The following is a 16,581-nucleotide window of genomic DNA, read 5'->3' as shown; positions in this document are numbered from 1 at the left end:
AGATAAATTCTTTCAGAGAAGTTTACATATTAAATTTCTTTATATGAAACACCCGTTTGTGAATCAGTCAGGATTCATTTCTAAGAACAGGAATTACCACTCTAGGTATTTTAAACAGAAACAAGTTAATACAGGAATTAGATGCTTACAAAGTCGCTGGAAGAGCTGGAGGAGTGGAAGTCAGAGCCACCCGACTTTCTGATTGATGTTAAGAGCCAACCACTGCAGCTGTGCCCTGGAGGCCAAGCAGCTGTGACCTGGAGGCCAAGCAGCTGTGATCTGGAGGCCAAGCAGCTGTGACCTGGAGGCCAAGCAGCTGTGACCTGGAGGCCAAGCAGCTGTGACCTGGAGGCCAAGCAGCTGTGATCTGGAGGCCAAGCAGCTGCTTCCACCATGGCCCCTGCTGCCTCATGCCACTCATAGCTCTGTGATTTTGTTTGTCAAAAGAAACAGCAAGAGGAAGACATTCCATCTTCCAGTTCTTACATGATTGCCTCTAATTGGTGGAACATACCTGACATCCAGACCCTAAGAGCAAAGTAGTCTGAGAAATGTAGTTACCCCAAAAGGCTTATGACATGAGCATTGAACGAGCCAGTCCATGAGATCCACCATCACAATACTTAGCTTTACTGACAGGTAACAACAACGACGACTGACTATGATGATAACAAAGAAAACAGATGCCATGTATCGGGCACCTATCACGCTCCTGACACAATGCAAGCCATTTTATATACACTATGCTAAATCCTCACAATAATTTTATAATGTAGGTATTACTATTCCTGATTTACAGATGAGAAAAGCTGAGCCTTAGAAAGGCCTTGCAGGAGCTTAGGAGGCCAGGATCTTCCCTTTAAGAGTTGCCATGTGCACGACTTGGCCCAGGGTGATCATTTCATCATTAGCGAGAGCTGGACAAATTGCTTGGGACGTTTGGGCCTTGTTTCTTCCCTCTGCTCCAGGTGCAGACACCTGGCTTGTGGCAAAGTGCCTTTTCTCACCCTTCGCTTTGTGTACACTCTCCCGTCCTTAGCCTCTCTCCTCGTTGTTTTTATTTATTTTATTTTTCTGGTCAAAAGGTTATTCTTTTATTTTTAAAATTTTTAAATTCTTATTAAATTTATTGGGGTGACATTGGTTAATAAAATTATACAGGTGTCAGGTGGACACTTCTATAGCACATTACCTGTATTTTGTACGGTGTGTTCACCACCCCAAGTCAAGTCTCCTTCCATCACCATATATCCCCCCTTCACCCTCTCCTGCCTCTTCCACCCTCCTTCCTTATGGTAATCACCATGCTGTTGTCTGTCTGTCACTTTTATTTTTGCTTAATTCCTTCATCTTTTTTTACCAAGCTCCCAACCCCCTCCACTCTAACAGCTGCCAATGTGTTTTCTGTATCTATGAATCTATTTCTATTTTGTTCATTGAATTCCACACATAGGTGAAATCATATGGTACTTGTCTTTCCCTGACTGGCTTATTTCACTTAGCATAACACTCTCCAGATCCATCCATGCTGTCCCAAAAGGTAAGGTTTCCTTCTTTTTTATGGCCGAGTAGTATTCCATGGTGTAAGCGCCCCACAGCTTTTCTATCCACTCGTCTGCTGACGGGCACGTGGGCTGCTTCCAGATCTTGGCTGTTGTAAATAACACTGCAATGAACATAGCGGTACAAGGCCCCCAATGTTTTTAGATTCTAGTGACTTCCACATCATGTCTATTTATGGATAGCAAATCACCCCAAAAACTTAGAGGCTTAAAAAATAATCATTTATTATCTCAGTTTCTGTGAGTCAGTAATTCAAATGAGACTCGGGGGGGTGAGTGGGGCGGGGGGGCTCAGACAGGATATAGCCATAGATGGCTAGGACCTCGGCTGGAAGGCTCAGGAGCTAGAATCACCTAAAAGCTTGATTAGGGCTGGAGGATCCACTGACCTGGCTGGAAAGTTGTTGCTGGTGAATTAGCTCCTTTCCACGTGGACGTTGGCACACATGGACATTGGCACACATGGACTTCTCAAGGGGGTGCTGAATGTCCTCATGACAGGGTGGCTAACCTTCGCTAGAGTGAGCTGAGAGAGAGAGAAAAAGAGAGAGAAGAACCAGGTGAAGGTATCCTTTATATGATGGTCTGAATATGTTTCCCCCCCTTCATATATTAAAATTCTAATGTCCGATGTGATGATATTAGTAGGTAGGGCTCTTGAGAGGTGCTTAAGCTATGAGGATGGAGCCCTCCTGAATGGAATTAGTGCCCTTATAAAAGAGACCCCAGAGAGATCTCTAGCCCCTTCCAACCTGTGAGGATACAACAGAAAATCTGTGACCCAGAAGAGGCCCCCTCTGTTCACAATGTTGGCATCCTGATCCTGGACTTCCAGCCTCCAGAAGTGTGAGCAATAAATTTCTGTTTATAAGCCATCGAGTCTGTGGTATTTTGTTATAGCTGCAGAACAGACTAGACACCTGGCCTCACAAGTCACAAAGCACCCCTCTGCCACAGCCCACCTGTTAGCAGCAAGGGGCTAAGTCTCGATCACTTGCAAGGGAAGGGGGACTATCAAGGAATTTTTAGATGTATTCTAAAGCCACCATGCCATATAAATTGGTTTTGCCAATGAAAAGCCACAGGTCACTTCTGGAGGAAATCCTTTAAGAGCTGGTGGGTGATTTTCCACATTGTTGACCTTCGCCAGTATTGAGGGGGCACATGTCCACGTGGAGGAGTAAAGGTGAGTCACTGCAGGGGGCAGCTGCCCTGGAAAGTAGCCCTGACCTTCAGGGCACCTTGCATGAGTGAGAAATAGACCTTTGTTATTTTAAGCCACTGAGATACTGGGTTCTTTGTTATTGTGGCATAACCCAGTCTCTCCTGATGAATATTTCCCAATATCTAAACCTGTGGAATGGATTGTTCAAAGACAATGGCATGGACCAGGGTTTGGCAAACTGTGGCTCACAGATCAAATCTGGCCCACCGCCTGTTTTTGTATAGCCTGTGAATAAATAAGGTTTCTTAAATTTTTAAATAGTAAAAACAGAAACAAAAAGGAAAAAGAATATTTCCTAGCACATGAAAGTGATATGAAATCCAAATTCCTGGGGCCACTGAGATTGCTTTGAACGCACCCATGCCCGCTCATTTCAGCACTGCCTGTGGCTGCTTCAGCATCACAGCAGCAGGGTTGAGTGGGGCACGTGGCCTGCGAAGCCTAAATTATTTGCTGTCTGGCCCTTTGCAGAAAAAATTTGCCTTAATGCAATATACAGGGGATGTATCATAGAATTGTACACTGAAAATCGATATCTTATTAACCCATGTCACCTCAATAAATTTAATAAAAAAGATTCCAATGCATTTATAAAGTTTGACTTTGATATAAAATATATTCAGAAAAATAATACTCCGAATCAATGTAAGGAACACCCTAAGCAATGGATTTTCCTTACATTTATATTTTTATGGGCCCATAGATGATAGAGGATTAAAGAAGTCTGTGTAAATAAGTTTAAAAGCTCTTTAAGGCCGCAGTGCAACCCCTAAGAAATAAGAAAGCGCTGTGGCGCACTTACATCTGCAGTCTTCTTTCCCTTCCTCACCACCTCTGGTCTCAGAGTCCCGCAAACAGTGGCCGCGGGAAAGACACAGCGGAGGAACCCGCTGGAAGGGCCCTGGAAGGCCCGGTTATGACGGGCAGGTTTCTGAGCCGGTCGCGCTCTCTGGCATGTGCCCCCCGTGGCCCTTGGCAGAATAAGCGACCCCGTGGGCTGCGGCACCTTGCGGTGGCTGAGCTAGCTGGCCCGAGCATCGGGACGAAGGAGGCTTCCGTTCACTGTCCCCTGGATGTCACCCCGCCACCCGGGACCTGGCCCGCAGACGGCAGGGATGCCCCGGGCAGGCGCTGCCCTGATCTTGCTGGGAAGTGACCGTCTCCGTACCAGGTAGGGTAGCTGGTGCCAAGGAAGCCTGGGGTGAGGGTTTGTTTTCTGTGGTGCCCACTGTCAGCACAGCTGAGGATGGCAGCCAGCGTGTCCCCACTGCTGAGAATCCAGCCATCGCTTTCCGTAAAAGGAAGGGGAACAAATGCTCTGAGATGAGATAAGCAGAGCTCTTTCTTCAGACGCTTACGGACTCTGACGATGAAACATTAGTCTGGATGGGGGGCAGGAAAGTAGGCAGTTTATTCTAAATCATTATCCGGGGTTAGAGGGGGAAGGGCTTGTAGCACACAGGGCCTTCCCCTGGGAACTGTGCCTTTAAATGGGCCCCCACTGCAGAGGTACTTGCAGAAAACGTCTAGAAGACACACTGGAAAGTGCAAATCACAATGATCAATTTGGGGGTCATGTGGGCCGGGTGGGACCCAAATGTGGGGTCTCGCTTTTGGTGGGATAGGGGTCAGACTGCTTGATCACATAGTCTTTTTTTTTTTTTTTCAATTATAATTTTCAATTTTTAATTACAGTTTACTTTCAATAGATCATGCAGTCTTTTGGAAGTCAGGTTTATTGAGGCATAATTTATATGCAATAAAATTTACCCCTTTTAAATGTTCATGAGTTTTGACAAATGTATAGAGCCATGTGACACCAACAATCAAGACAGAACAGTCCCATGACCCCAGAATGTTCCTTCGGGAACATTGGCAGGCAGTTCACTTCCCCCATCCAGTCACTGCCAACCACCAACCTGTGCTTTGTCTCTATGGTTTTTCCTTTTCTAGAATGTCACATAATTGGCACCACATAAATGAAATTATACCACTGCCAGCTGTTATGGACTGAATGGTGTTCCCCCAAATTCACATATTGAAATCCTAACCCTGGTACCTTAGAACATGACTATGTTTGGAGATAGGACCTTAACAAAATAATTAAGGTTAAATAAGGTCCTATGGGTGGGGCCCTAATCCAATGTGACAGGTGTCCTATTGGACAGAAGAGGAAGAGACATCAGGGGTGGACATGCACAGAGGAAAGATCATGCAAGGACACAGCCAGAAGGCAGAGTCAGCAAGCCAGGAAGAGAGCGCTCTTACCAGAGACCAACTCTGCCAACACTTGATCTTGGACTTCCAGCCTCCAGAACTGTGAGAAATAAATTTCTGTTATTAAAGCCACCCAGTCTGTGGTATTTTGTTAAGACAACCCTGGCAGACTAATACAACAGTTTTCTGAGTCTCACGTTTTTCAGTTAGTACAAAGCTCTTGGGACTCATCCATGTTGCATTTACCAGCTTGTTATTCTTCATCGCTGAGTAGTATTCCACTGCATGACTGTACTACAGTTTGTTTAATGATTCACTTGTCAATGGACATTTGAATCATTTCCAGTTTTGGGCCATTACAAATAAAGCTACTATGAACATTTCATGAAGGTCTTTGTGTGAATCTACATTTTTCATTTTAACACCTAGGAGGATGTTGCTGGATCAAATGATAAGCATGTGTTTAATTTTATAAAAACTACCAAACTATTTTTTAAAATTTATCTTTATTGTTGAAGGTATTACAGATGTCCCCTCCAAACTATTTTTTAATATGGCTGTACCATTTTGCATTTCCATTAGCCATGTATGAGTTTTCTAGTTGCTTAGCATCCTTGCCTACTCTTGGTATTGTCAGTCTTTCAAATTTTAGCTGTGGCAATAGGTATATAATGCTACTTCACTGGGGCTTTACTTTCTATTTCCCTGATGACTGGGGATGTTGAGCATCTTTTTATGTGCTTTAATTTGCCATTTGTATATCCTCTTTGAAGTGTCTGTTCAAATCTTCTGTCCCCATTTAAAAAAAATTGGGTGTTCTATCTTCTTAATTATTGAGTTGTAAGATATTTATATACATAAACACACACACACACACACACACACACACACACACACTGAATTCAAGTCCTTCATCAGATATGTGTTTTATAGATATTTTCTCCTGGTCTTGGCTTGGTTTTATAAATTTTTATTTTCTTAAAAGTATCTTCAAAGAACAGATGGTTTTAATTTTAATGAAGTTCAATTTATCCAATTTTTTCCCTTGTAGTTTATGTTTTATTTATTTATTTATTTTTAAATATATCTTTATTGATTTCAGAGAGAGGAAAGGAGAGAGAGAGAGGGAGCTAGAAACATCAATGATGAGAGAGTCATTGATCAAGCCTGCAACTGGGCATGTGCCCTGACCGGGAATCTAACCCCAATCGCCTGGATCCTAGGTCGACGCTCAACTGCTGAGCCATGCCCGGCCGGGCTAGTTTATGTTTTTTATGTCTTATCTTAGAAATCTTTGTCTAACCCAAGGTCTCTTTATTAGTTTTCTGTTACTCCCATAACAAATTACCACCAATTTCGTGGCATAAGACAACGCAAATTTATTACCTAACAGTTCTATAGGTAAGAAGTATGGGTTCCTTGGCTGGTTTTTCTGCTCTGGTTTCTCACAAGGCCCAAACCAAGGTCTTGGTTGGCTGGGTTCTTATTGAGAATCTCAAGAAGAAGCTACTTCCAAGTTTATTCAAGTTGTTAGAATCCTGTTCCTTGAGGTTGTAGGACTGAAGTCTCCATTTCCTTGCTGGGGCTCCTGTGGCTCCTGGAGGCCTTTCACTAATCCTTGAACATGGGTCCCTAACTCTCAGAACCAGTAAAAGCACATGGAGTCCTTCTCATGATTGGAAACTTATTTTCCCTCTGCCACAGATGGAGAAAGTTCTCTGTTTTTAAAGGGTCATAGGATTACATTAGGCCCACTTGGATATTCTAAGATACTTGCCATATTTTGAAGTCTGTAACATTAATTATATCTGCAAAGTCCCTTTTGCCAAATTTCATAACATATTCACAAGTTCTGGGGGTTAGAGAGTGGACATCTTTAGGAATTTTTTGCATACAGATACCCACTTGTTTTAGAATTGGATATCTAGAATAAGTTAGGTGTTTGATTTCTATCATGATGAGAAATTGTGATTTTTATAGTTTCAGAACAAACAGAACCATGACTCATGTTTCATAACTGTTATTGCTGATTTCATGGAAAGTCCTATCATATTTTTGGCAGTTACAAAAGATATTTTTCTCTGGGAATTTTTAGCAGTGGGGCATATGAAACTCCGTTTCATCCTTACCTTCCACACACACCCAGCATTCCAGATGGCCAAGGAATCCACAGCTTAGTGGCCAATTCTACATTTATGCTACTTAAAGGCAGAGCCAGCAGATCATGGGCCAGCTCTATGGCTGTTTACAATTTCCCACGTCTTGTCTGGATTGTCACTGAGGCTAGACCTTGGGCTAGACCGGGAATTTCCACCCTGGGAACTAGAGGAGGGATGGGGCAAGGAGTAAGGCAGGATGACGCCTTGCTGTGAATGTTTCTGAGAAAAACATCCCCCCTCTTTTTAAAAAAGGTTTCCCACAGTAAAAACTGTATCTAGGAAAATAAAGAACAGAAGGTAGACAGTTTCAGAAATTCCACCCTCACAGCTTCCCTTAGTCTTCAGTCATCTCACTCCCTGGGAGACAATCTCCTCTGGGCTGGGGCTGGGACACTTCTCTTTGGGGATCCCCCTGCCTGACCTTAGCCAGGGTCATTGATTCTGGTCAGTGTGTCAGAAGCTGGTCACCTGTTCTTTATCCTGGCCAAAGCATGAAGCATGCTGGGACCTCAGCTCCACGGACACAGATGGGCAGGGTGGCAAGGGAGGACCTGGGACCACTCAGGTCAAGAGCAAGGAACTCACTTATCTCAGGGAACCGTGATGACTTAGCTTTATGGAGCCGCCACTGTGTGCCAGGCACTTTGCATATGTACTTTATCCCCTGAAAAGCTGAACAGTACTCAAAGGGAGGGGCGTTGTTATACTAGGGGCGCCCCTTTCCCCCACCTCCAGTCTCCCCTCCTCACCGGGTCCCTAGAAGTTGGGTATCCCCAATGCTTGTCTCAAAGTTTGACTATGGCTGCTTCACTGCCACCTTGGGGCCCCCGGTGCTCAGCTCCAGGCCCCTCCTGTCTTCACTTTTTGTTTCTCTATTTGGCAGGAAAGCGTTTCGATCTGGCCCCGCCAGTGGTCTGGCTTCGGTGCTGTTTACAACTGCTCGTAGCCCCCGTATAACAGGAGCGCCTGCAGCCAGCCCAGGGTGATTTCACACTTAAATAGAAAACCAGCCCACCATCCAAAAAAAGCTTCCGCACGGATCTCAGGGAAACATCTCAAGTCCCTCAGGACTGACCCCGATCAAGGTGTCTCGAAGACGCCCTCCACTCGCTCACCTGGGAAGCCCTGTGGCCGCTGCTCAGTCACCGACACCGGGCGCACGAGGCGATGTGAGCCGGACCCGGGCCGCGCGGCCCAGTCGGTCATCACACAGCTCTGGCTGCCCTTGGCCGGCCCAGCCGGCAGGTCTGGCCGAGCTCCTGGTGGCCGCTCAGCCGGGCCGCGGGGAGCACGGCTGCGCCTTCAGAAGCCCTCGCCCCTCCCAGCGCCCGCGGTTTTACTCCCGCTGCCCGAGTCTCTGGAGAGGGCCCAGTGCCCCCTGGCGGTGCGACGGCGCTGCGGTCGCCTGCACAAGTGCCGCGTGCAGCTGCTGAGCCCGGCCTGCCCGGCGGGAAGCACCTGAGACCGGCGCTACTGAGCCGGGCGCCGGCTGCCAAGGAAGCCTACCCCGCGCGAGGGCGGGTGCCTTGGCCGGGAGACCGTGCCTTCCCTGCTCCTAAAAATGAGTTTTCCGAGGCTGAATTCTGGTGGCAGCCGGAGGGGAGAATATGTTTTTACATAGCATTCCTCCAGCCGCTTTTCCGCAAAGCTTTTCCCTGTTCCGTTTTTGAGGCTTTCGTGTTGCCAAGCTCCGGGGAACCAGCCTGGAGTAGTTTCTAATCTCCTGCGTGGAGCTTGGCTGGAGGCAGGCCCGCAGCAGCCCCGCCAGCGGCGGGGGGAGGGGATGAAACCCAGCTGGACCAGCAGGGAGGGAGCCTGGGTGCAGGGCTGCAAGGGGTCTCGCGGGGAGGCAATGGCATCGTGTGCGGGGCTGTCCCTGCCACTGCGTGAAGGGTCTTTAATGTCTGAGGAGGTGTGTGCCGACGCTGGGCGGGCCTGGGCAGCGGGGACAGAAAGGTAGCCGGAGCCTACAGCTCACAGGGGTTGGGGGAAGGCGGCTGAGCTAAGCAGGATGCACCGAACCCTGCTCGTGGGGTGGAAATAGTTTGGAAACCAGGAGAGCGGTGCAGCAACCAAAGGGACCCAAAGGGAGAGCTGGGCCCAGAGAGGGGTCTTGGTTGCCATGGCAACCAGGCTGCTGGCGGCTGCAACCTCACACTTGAAAGAAATAAATGATTCTTTGGTGGGGTTGTGTGTGTGTGTGTGTAACAGAGCAACCCAGACCCATGATAGGGATGGGGGAGAGGGGGAGAGAGTTAATTCAGCCTATCAGTGCCAGAGTGAAAGAAAGGGTCACAGTGGAGGCAAGATTATGTAAAACACAGCAATTCTGCCCACTGGGAACCAGTAAGGAAGGGGACCTTTTATCATAATATGCTAGGAACAGAAACCTTTAGTTCACCCCTTAGAAGGATTTAGAAATCCGAAGTCTATCCCGATTGAATGACCGTTTCTAGGAGCCACCATTCCCGCCCGAAATGACACCAGAAGTGGCCGTCTTTATGGCCATATTTGCCGTCTTCCCACACAATATTTCCTTACATGCTTTTCTTACGTGCTCAAACTGCCTCCACCCTTTTCCCGATGGCAGGTGAAGTCAGTCCATTTCGCAGTTCACATTTCTGTGGAAACACTTGGAAGGAGGAGCTAAGGCGATGTCTACACATTTTCTGTTTATCCGTCGGTGACACTAGGTACCTACTTGCAAACTCTGCCACACTCTCCTCGCAGTTCCTCACCGGGAACCTGGGAGACCCTGTTGGACAGTTTCTGCCTTGCTCTGGGGCAGGGGACTCTGAGCGTGTCACTCATGCTTCGTGTTCGTCAGTGTGGGCTGCATAACAAACCCCACAGACGGGGGGGGCTTCAGCAGCAGACCAGGGGGTCAGCCGGCTGTTCCCGGTGGGAGCGCTCTGCAGGCTTGCAGATGGCCACCTGCTTGCTGCATCCTTCCATGGCCTTCCCTCGGTGCCTGTGTGGAAAGACATCTCTGCTGTCTCTTTCCTCTTTTATAAGGGCACGAATTTCATCTGCTTAAGGCCTTACCTTTTTGACCTCATTGACCTCTAAATGTCTTCTTATAGGCCCTCTCTCCAAATACAGTCACGCTGGGGATTAGGGCTTCAACATATAAATTTTGGGGGAACACAATTCAGTCCATAACAGTCCTCCTTGATACTAAGTAAGAATGAGACATCAGAAATACAGATCAGGACAACTTTGTAAGTTGCAATGACTTTTTCTATTTTTGTGTTGAGGAAAGAAAAGTATTGTGATAAAAAGTTTATATCCTTTGAGGCTTGGTTAATAGATAGCAATTCACATTATTAAAATGCTGAAAAATCATTCAGTTTACAATATCGACCATAGAATTACAGTTGTTTTAAGTTAATATGTTTAAGTTTCATACAATGATCTAGGAGGAGAAGTACTTTCTGGAACTTTTTTCTTCTGTTTTAATGATGCATAGGGAGAACACAGAACAGATAGTCAGCATATGGATAATAGATGTTCTTGGAAGTGAGCCCAGGATAAATGGATCAGGAAGATTCAATGGAGCTGAAGAAAGGACTAGGTATGTATATTGAGAGGGTTCAGTGTGCCAGGCAAGGTCAATGATAAGAATATTACATTGAATCCTATTTTAGTCAAAAATAACTAAGTACCTCTGGCCAATGTGGTCGCTGGTCAGGGCATGTGCCCAGGTTGTTGGTTCAATCTCAAGTCTATTGCGTGCAGGAGGCAACCGATCAATGTTTCTCTCTCTCTCCTGCCCTCTTCCTTCCTCTCTCTTTCTAAAATCAATAATTAAACACATTTAAATTTTTTATTAAATACATTGCCACAGAGATAAGTCTCATATGTGTCCACACACTAACAAAGAGACAGAATTTTGGCTGAACTCAGACTTCAGGGCTATAGAACAAAATGCCCCAAGGCAGTAAAACAAAGTCTAAGCCAATTTTGAAGATCAGAAGTTGTGATAAGATATATATATTGTAGCACTATAAGTGGTTAATTTATGAAAACAATAAACGGCATTCTGAGATATGAAGAGACTCAGAAAGCATACCACCCATGTGCTCTTCTTTTAAAATGACTTAAAGGTATAGTCAGTTGACTGAGAGATGGAGCAAAGAAGACATATGGAGACATCATGCAAGAAAAAACCAGTGGGGAAACCTGAACAGTAAAACCAGAAATACATCAATATTGTTTCCATGACTATGGATTATCATATAACACAAAATTTTAATTTTTGTTTTTTAGTTATTTTATATGATATATTACCAAACAAATAATTGATGTAATGTAAAAATAACAAAATAATGATATATTTTTTTTATTCTTACAGATTTATTTTTGTGTATACATTTGCTTAACAATCACTGAATTTCTAGGCCAGGTTCAGGTAATTGAAGAGCCTTTATAAGTAGTTCATATTGGCTAGAAGTAAGGCATGCTGCAAACCCAGTCTGGAGCAAAATGGGAATAATGGTTTATGTAATATAATTAAATAAAATTAAAATAATTAATTAGAGTAAAATATAAACATTTTATTAATAATAATGCATGTCCATATTATAATACAGCAGATAGACAGGAATTAGGAAGCTGAAGGTATAAAAGTGACAGACACCTTGGTTTAAACATGTAGCACATTAATAATATTTTATTTTTGGCTCTGATATTTAGAACATAAGTTAAAATGCACTTGGGAAACTTTTGGGTAAGCATTAGAAGAATTAAAAACTGTTACAATGTCTCCAGAATAGGAGGTAAAAACAAAGAAATATAGGCAAAAATAATATGAAAGTGTTCAAAAGGGAAAGAATAAAATAATGCTAAAATAAGGTCAACTATAAAAAACGAATGCAATAGATTACTTCTTAGAAAAATATAAACGTGGAACTGATTCAAAAAGCAATAGAATATCTAAATAGTCTAATTGCCGTGAAAAAGCAGAGAAAATAGTCACTACTGCCTCCCTAAAGAACTCTAGGCACTATAATTTTATGAATTTAAAACACTATAAACTATTCCAGAACATATAAAATGGTAGAAAGTTTTATGAGCTATCTTACCAAGCAAGGATAACCCTATGCCTGCCTATGGCAAAATTCAAAGACTTACAGACTAACCTCATTTACAAATACAAATCAAAATCCTAAAAATTTACTCTCGATGATGGTATATTAAACATGTAACAAAAACAAAAATAAATTCCACACAAATTTAGAATTCAACTTAATAAATTTTTCACAGTGGTATGAGAGTAGAAAAGCCCCAGAATATGAAAAAATGTTATAGGTCAAGGGCCCCAGGTTCTCCATGAGTAGATGGCAAAGGAAAACGTTGGCAAACGTACAGAATGAAAGGGCCTTAAGTGACAGAGGAGCCAAATGCAGTGTGTGGAAGCCGGCTGAACCTTGATGCAAAGAAATCAATGTAAAGGGTTTATAAGAAGCGGGGAGAATGTAAGCTATGATGGGCATTTAATGGTATTAAGGACGTAGTCAACTTTTCAGGTGCGAGGTATAATTTTTTCGCTTCAAAAAGAACCACTAAAAGGAGGTGGGGGTGTGATGATGCCACGAGGGGCTTGCGTTTGCGTCAAGCCGGTCACACCCCAGGCCCACTGGCCAGCTAAGCATGACCAGGGTCGTGTCCTCTGGATCCCGACGTCGAGGCGCCTCGGTCCTTCCAGGACGGATCAAGGGGGAGCCTGGAAACTGTCCCCAGTGGCTTCATGGAAAATAAGCACCTCTTTGACACCCTTTTCAAATTTGGCCTCTAAATCTAGTCCTGCCTGACTGAAGTCAGAAGCCTGAAAGAGAAAAAAAGCAAAGGCGCAGGTGTCTAAGGACGGAGGACAGGACCATTAAATCACTCCTGTGTCTTAGGAACCCCTCCCTCCTTCCCTCCCCCAGCTCTCAGGCAGGGAGGGGGTCGGGGTGCTGCTGAAATGGATGAGACTCCGCCTGGCTGTTAACTCAGGCCTGCAGGCGGTCTGCACGGAAGAGCTGACTCTGGTCACTGCGAAGCCCGAGGTTGGTGTCACGTAGGTAAAGTAAAAGCATTTCTTGGCAGCCAGCTCTTTAAAGGAAGGATGACCCTCCTGTTCTCCAAAGCAGAGACTGCCAGGCGTGGGGTGGGGGCTCCCTGGGTCGACGCTGCTACCTCCAGCTCCACTTGTGGACACAGTTTGTGGCTTGTGGACATGCCGGCTTGTGGCATGGAGGAGGGAGGGAGGCTGGGTGAAGATAGAATCTTCCTTAGCCAGCTCCCCAAAAATGTCCTTACAAGTGAGAGTAAAAACCAGGAGAAACTCAAGAAACCAAAGCTGAAAGTGTCTTGGATTGCAAAAGAGCTCAACTAACTGTCTCTCCCTACAAAGGAAGGTGAAGACAAGAGCTGAGGACAATCTCGGATGATGTTTGAGTCCACTGGTAAATCAAGTGTCACAAGTCCAAGCTCGGGCACCCTGCAAGTTTCATTGGTTTCCTTTTGTTTAAGGAATTACTGTATTTCAGCATTCCTGGGGCATGAGGAACAGTGGAAGCGTGCATTGCCCTTCTCAGTCTGCACGAGGAGGCGGGATAAAGTTGACTGTCTCACTGGGAGCAGCCTGCCAACCAGGCAGTTCACAAGGATGCGTCCCTGGCCTGCGTGTGGCTCTTTTTGACACCCACCCCTGGAATCCTTGTCTTCTGAGCCCTCTTTAGAAAGAGACTGGGTATTGTTCTTGCAAAGTTCTGTCACCCCGGAAATTAGGGGAAAGTAGAAAGGGCGTGAGAAGGAAGCAGGACAGGCCCTTTACCTTGTAAAATGTTTTATGGTTGCGAAAGATCAGGCGCATGTCCCGAACGAACCATGCCACTGTATACACTTTCTCAGCCAGCCTTTCCTTCACCAGGTCCAGCCACATGGCTTCCCTAAAGGGCTCAGCATAATCCCGAATCTAGGGACAAAGCCACCAGAGGGGTGACGTTAGCACAGCCAGCATGACTGGCTGGGTCCAACTTAAACACAAGACCAGCCTTTATTCCCGGGGAAATAATGGTAAGACCACCTGGCATCTACATGCCAGGCTCTGTTCTGAGCCCTGCCACTATAATAACATGTGGTCGCCACAACAACCCTATGAGATAGACACTATAATTACTCCCATTTTACAGATGAGGAAACCGAGGGAGGGAGGGAGGTTAAGTAACCTACCCCAGATGTCCCAGCAAAAAGTGGTAGAGCTGGGACTTGAACCCATGGTTGGGCTCCTGAGTTTGAGCCCTTAATTGGTAAGCTCTCCTTAAGAAAGACTCTGCCCCCTAAGGGAAGGTAAAACTAGGACCCAAGGGAGGTGAAGCTGGCACGGTAGGTGGACTTGGTCCCGCTCCAGCTACTGCAGCTAAATGTCCTGCTCCCCGCAGACTCATACTCCAAGCTCCTAGAATGAGTTTTAGGTCAGAGATGGCTGGAAGATGAGAATCATCGAATGTGACTTACATTACGTGGGGTCTTCGCAAAGAAGGCGCTTTGTGGGTGACAGTAGGCCTTCAAGAGGAGGAACTCACATTTCTGTAAAATGTCAAGAGGGCTTTAAAGGGGAATGCAGCTGGGAGACGCACAGCGGGCCTGCGTCCAGACACGCACCAGGAGCATCCAGATAATTGGCCCTCCGACAGCATCTGGCAAAGGCCCTGAGATGGGCTGAATTCTGTTCCAACTGTGTATTTGGGCACTGAATTGCCATTCTCTGAAATGAGACACCCTTAGGTGCCCCTCCTCTGAGCCTGCAACTGTTGACTTCTCGCATGTGAGCAGAAAAGAGAGACCTTGGGGTTTGAATTTGACTCACCAGCTGCTCCTCGGGCCCCATCTGCCTCGCCAGGACCTCAGATTCCCTGAGACACTGCTGACTTCTTGAGGACGCCTTCATTCTGCAGAAGGTGCAACTCCACGGGCTCCTGAGAGGTCGGGCACGCGTGAGCAAGGCAAAGCCCCAGAAACAGCCACTGTTCCTACGGTTGCCACTGTCCTCCTTTCAGGAATGGCCAGTGGGCACAGCCGGGGGATGAAGGGGACGCTCTCCAGTCTCCAAGCCCCCCAGGTGGTATCAGAATGAGTGGTGGGCTCTCCTTTCCCTGTCTCAGCTGCTGGGAGCATGAGGAGCCCTGCCCACCAGGGCTCTGAGTGCCAGAGACTGGGCCTTAACCCCTGGGGACCTGGGGCCCCCATCGGCCCATTGAGAATGTAGCAGAATGAGGCAACCAGGCCGTGTTTCCTGCCTTTTCTGAGTAAGCACCGAACTCAGACAACCGGCATTTCCGGTCCTCACCCCTTGGACAGGAGCCTGTGCAGCAAACCTAGGAGAGGCCATCTCCCTGGGGCAGTGACAGCCTAGGACCAAGGTGGCCCAGCCGCAGACTCGCACACACAGGCTGTCACTGACACCAGAGGGAGCATGGGCTGTGCCGGATCGGGCCCACCATGCCCACGGGGCCTGCTCTTCCACTGGGAGCTGGGCCAGAGGCCGAGCTGGGACCAGGGTGTGGTGAGGAGGCTTCGTCTCACTAACCTCTCAGCCTCCGTGAGCGGGATGTGACAGTCCTGGTGAAAGGCTCGCGGACAGGTGTCGCAGCAGAGCAGCTGGCCCCCTCTACAGCACACCTCGCACTCATCCGAGCTTTCCCGCTGGAAGAGGAGACAACGCGGGCACCGCTGGGTCGGCAGGACCCGCTGGGCACTGACACTGCGGGGCCTGGGACACCGCCCTCGCTGTCCCAGAAGGGACTGCAAGAGCATGGAAGTCCTTCCTACACAGCCTGGCCTGAGGACCGGGGCCTCAGCGCGGTCAGGGTGCTGGTTAGAAACACAGGCCTCCTGGGTCAGAGCCTGCATTCTGCCTGGATCCCAGGGGCCTTGTCTGCGAAATGTGAGAAAACACAGCTCTGGGCAACTCCCTCATTTCACAAGCCTGGGAAGATGAAATGCTTGAGTACCTGACTGGCACTCGGGCCATACCTGGGGTCCGAGCTGTTCCTGCCTGCTAGGTGCCATCCCAGGCAAGCATGTGGATGGCCCAGAAGGGTCCCTAATGTTCTGGCTGACAGACGGAAGGACACACACAAAGACAGAGCTGCTGTTAAATGGGTCGTTTTGTGGGCTTGAGAACTCAAGGTCTTTCTCATGGCCTTGAAATAGGACCCAGTAAATTCTGCAAGTGATTTAGGTGAGGACTCATTTTCACTGCTGGGTAAAGCTCTGGTTCTGCTCCCGGCCCCCAGACAGACAGCAGGGACTCAACATGGATAAGAGAACACTTTTTCTGCGCTCAGAAGCCACAAAACACCTTTGCAGTATTGGCATCAGGAGTCTTGATGGTACACACGTACAGTTACACACCAGTGGGGCTGGGTCA

General features: G+C 46.9%; 1 protein-coding gene and 1 long non-coding RNA gene across 2 annotated transcripts; both read right to left on the bottom strand.

The window, feature by feature from the left end:
• Positions 1–14: 14 nt before the first annotated feature.
• Positions 15–8,482, bottom strand: LOC308559834. The gene is made up of 5 exons (XR_013999208.1): positions 8,279–8,482; positions 5,056–5,104; positions 1,952–2,088; positions 346–1,666; positions 15–257 (listed from the first exon to the last, which is right to left on the bottom strand). It is a non-coding gene; the product is annotated as an uncharacterized lncRNA (long non-coding RNA).
• Positions 8,483–12,876: 4,394 nt separating this feature from the next.
• Positions 12,877–16,220, bottom strand: LOC308559770 (sp110 nuclear body protein-like; the record flags this gene model as incomplete). Its single annotated transcript, XM_081142860.1, has 6 exons — positions 12,877–12,990; positions 13,984–14,124; positions 14,667–14,738; positions 15,019–15,127; positions 15,739–15,854; positions 16,185–16,220. 6 exons carry the CDS (start codon positions 16,218–16,220, stop codon positions 12,877–12,879), a joined length of 588 nt encoding a protein of 195 aa, XP_080998986.1.
• Positions 16,221–16,581: the final 361 nt, after the last annotated feature.

The sequence above is a fragment of the Miniopterus schreibersii genome (genome assembly GCF_964146895.1).
Source record: "Miniopterus schreibersii genome assembly, chromosome: 7".
Taxonomy (NCBI): domain Eukaryota; kingdom Metazoa; phylum Chordata; class Mammalia; order Chiroptera; family Miniopteridae; genus Miniopterus; species Miniopterus schreibersii.
The sequence above is the reverse complement of the archived record's forward strand: the minus strand, read 5'-3'. Positions and strand labels throughout refer to the sequence as shown.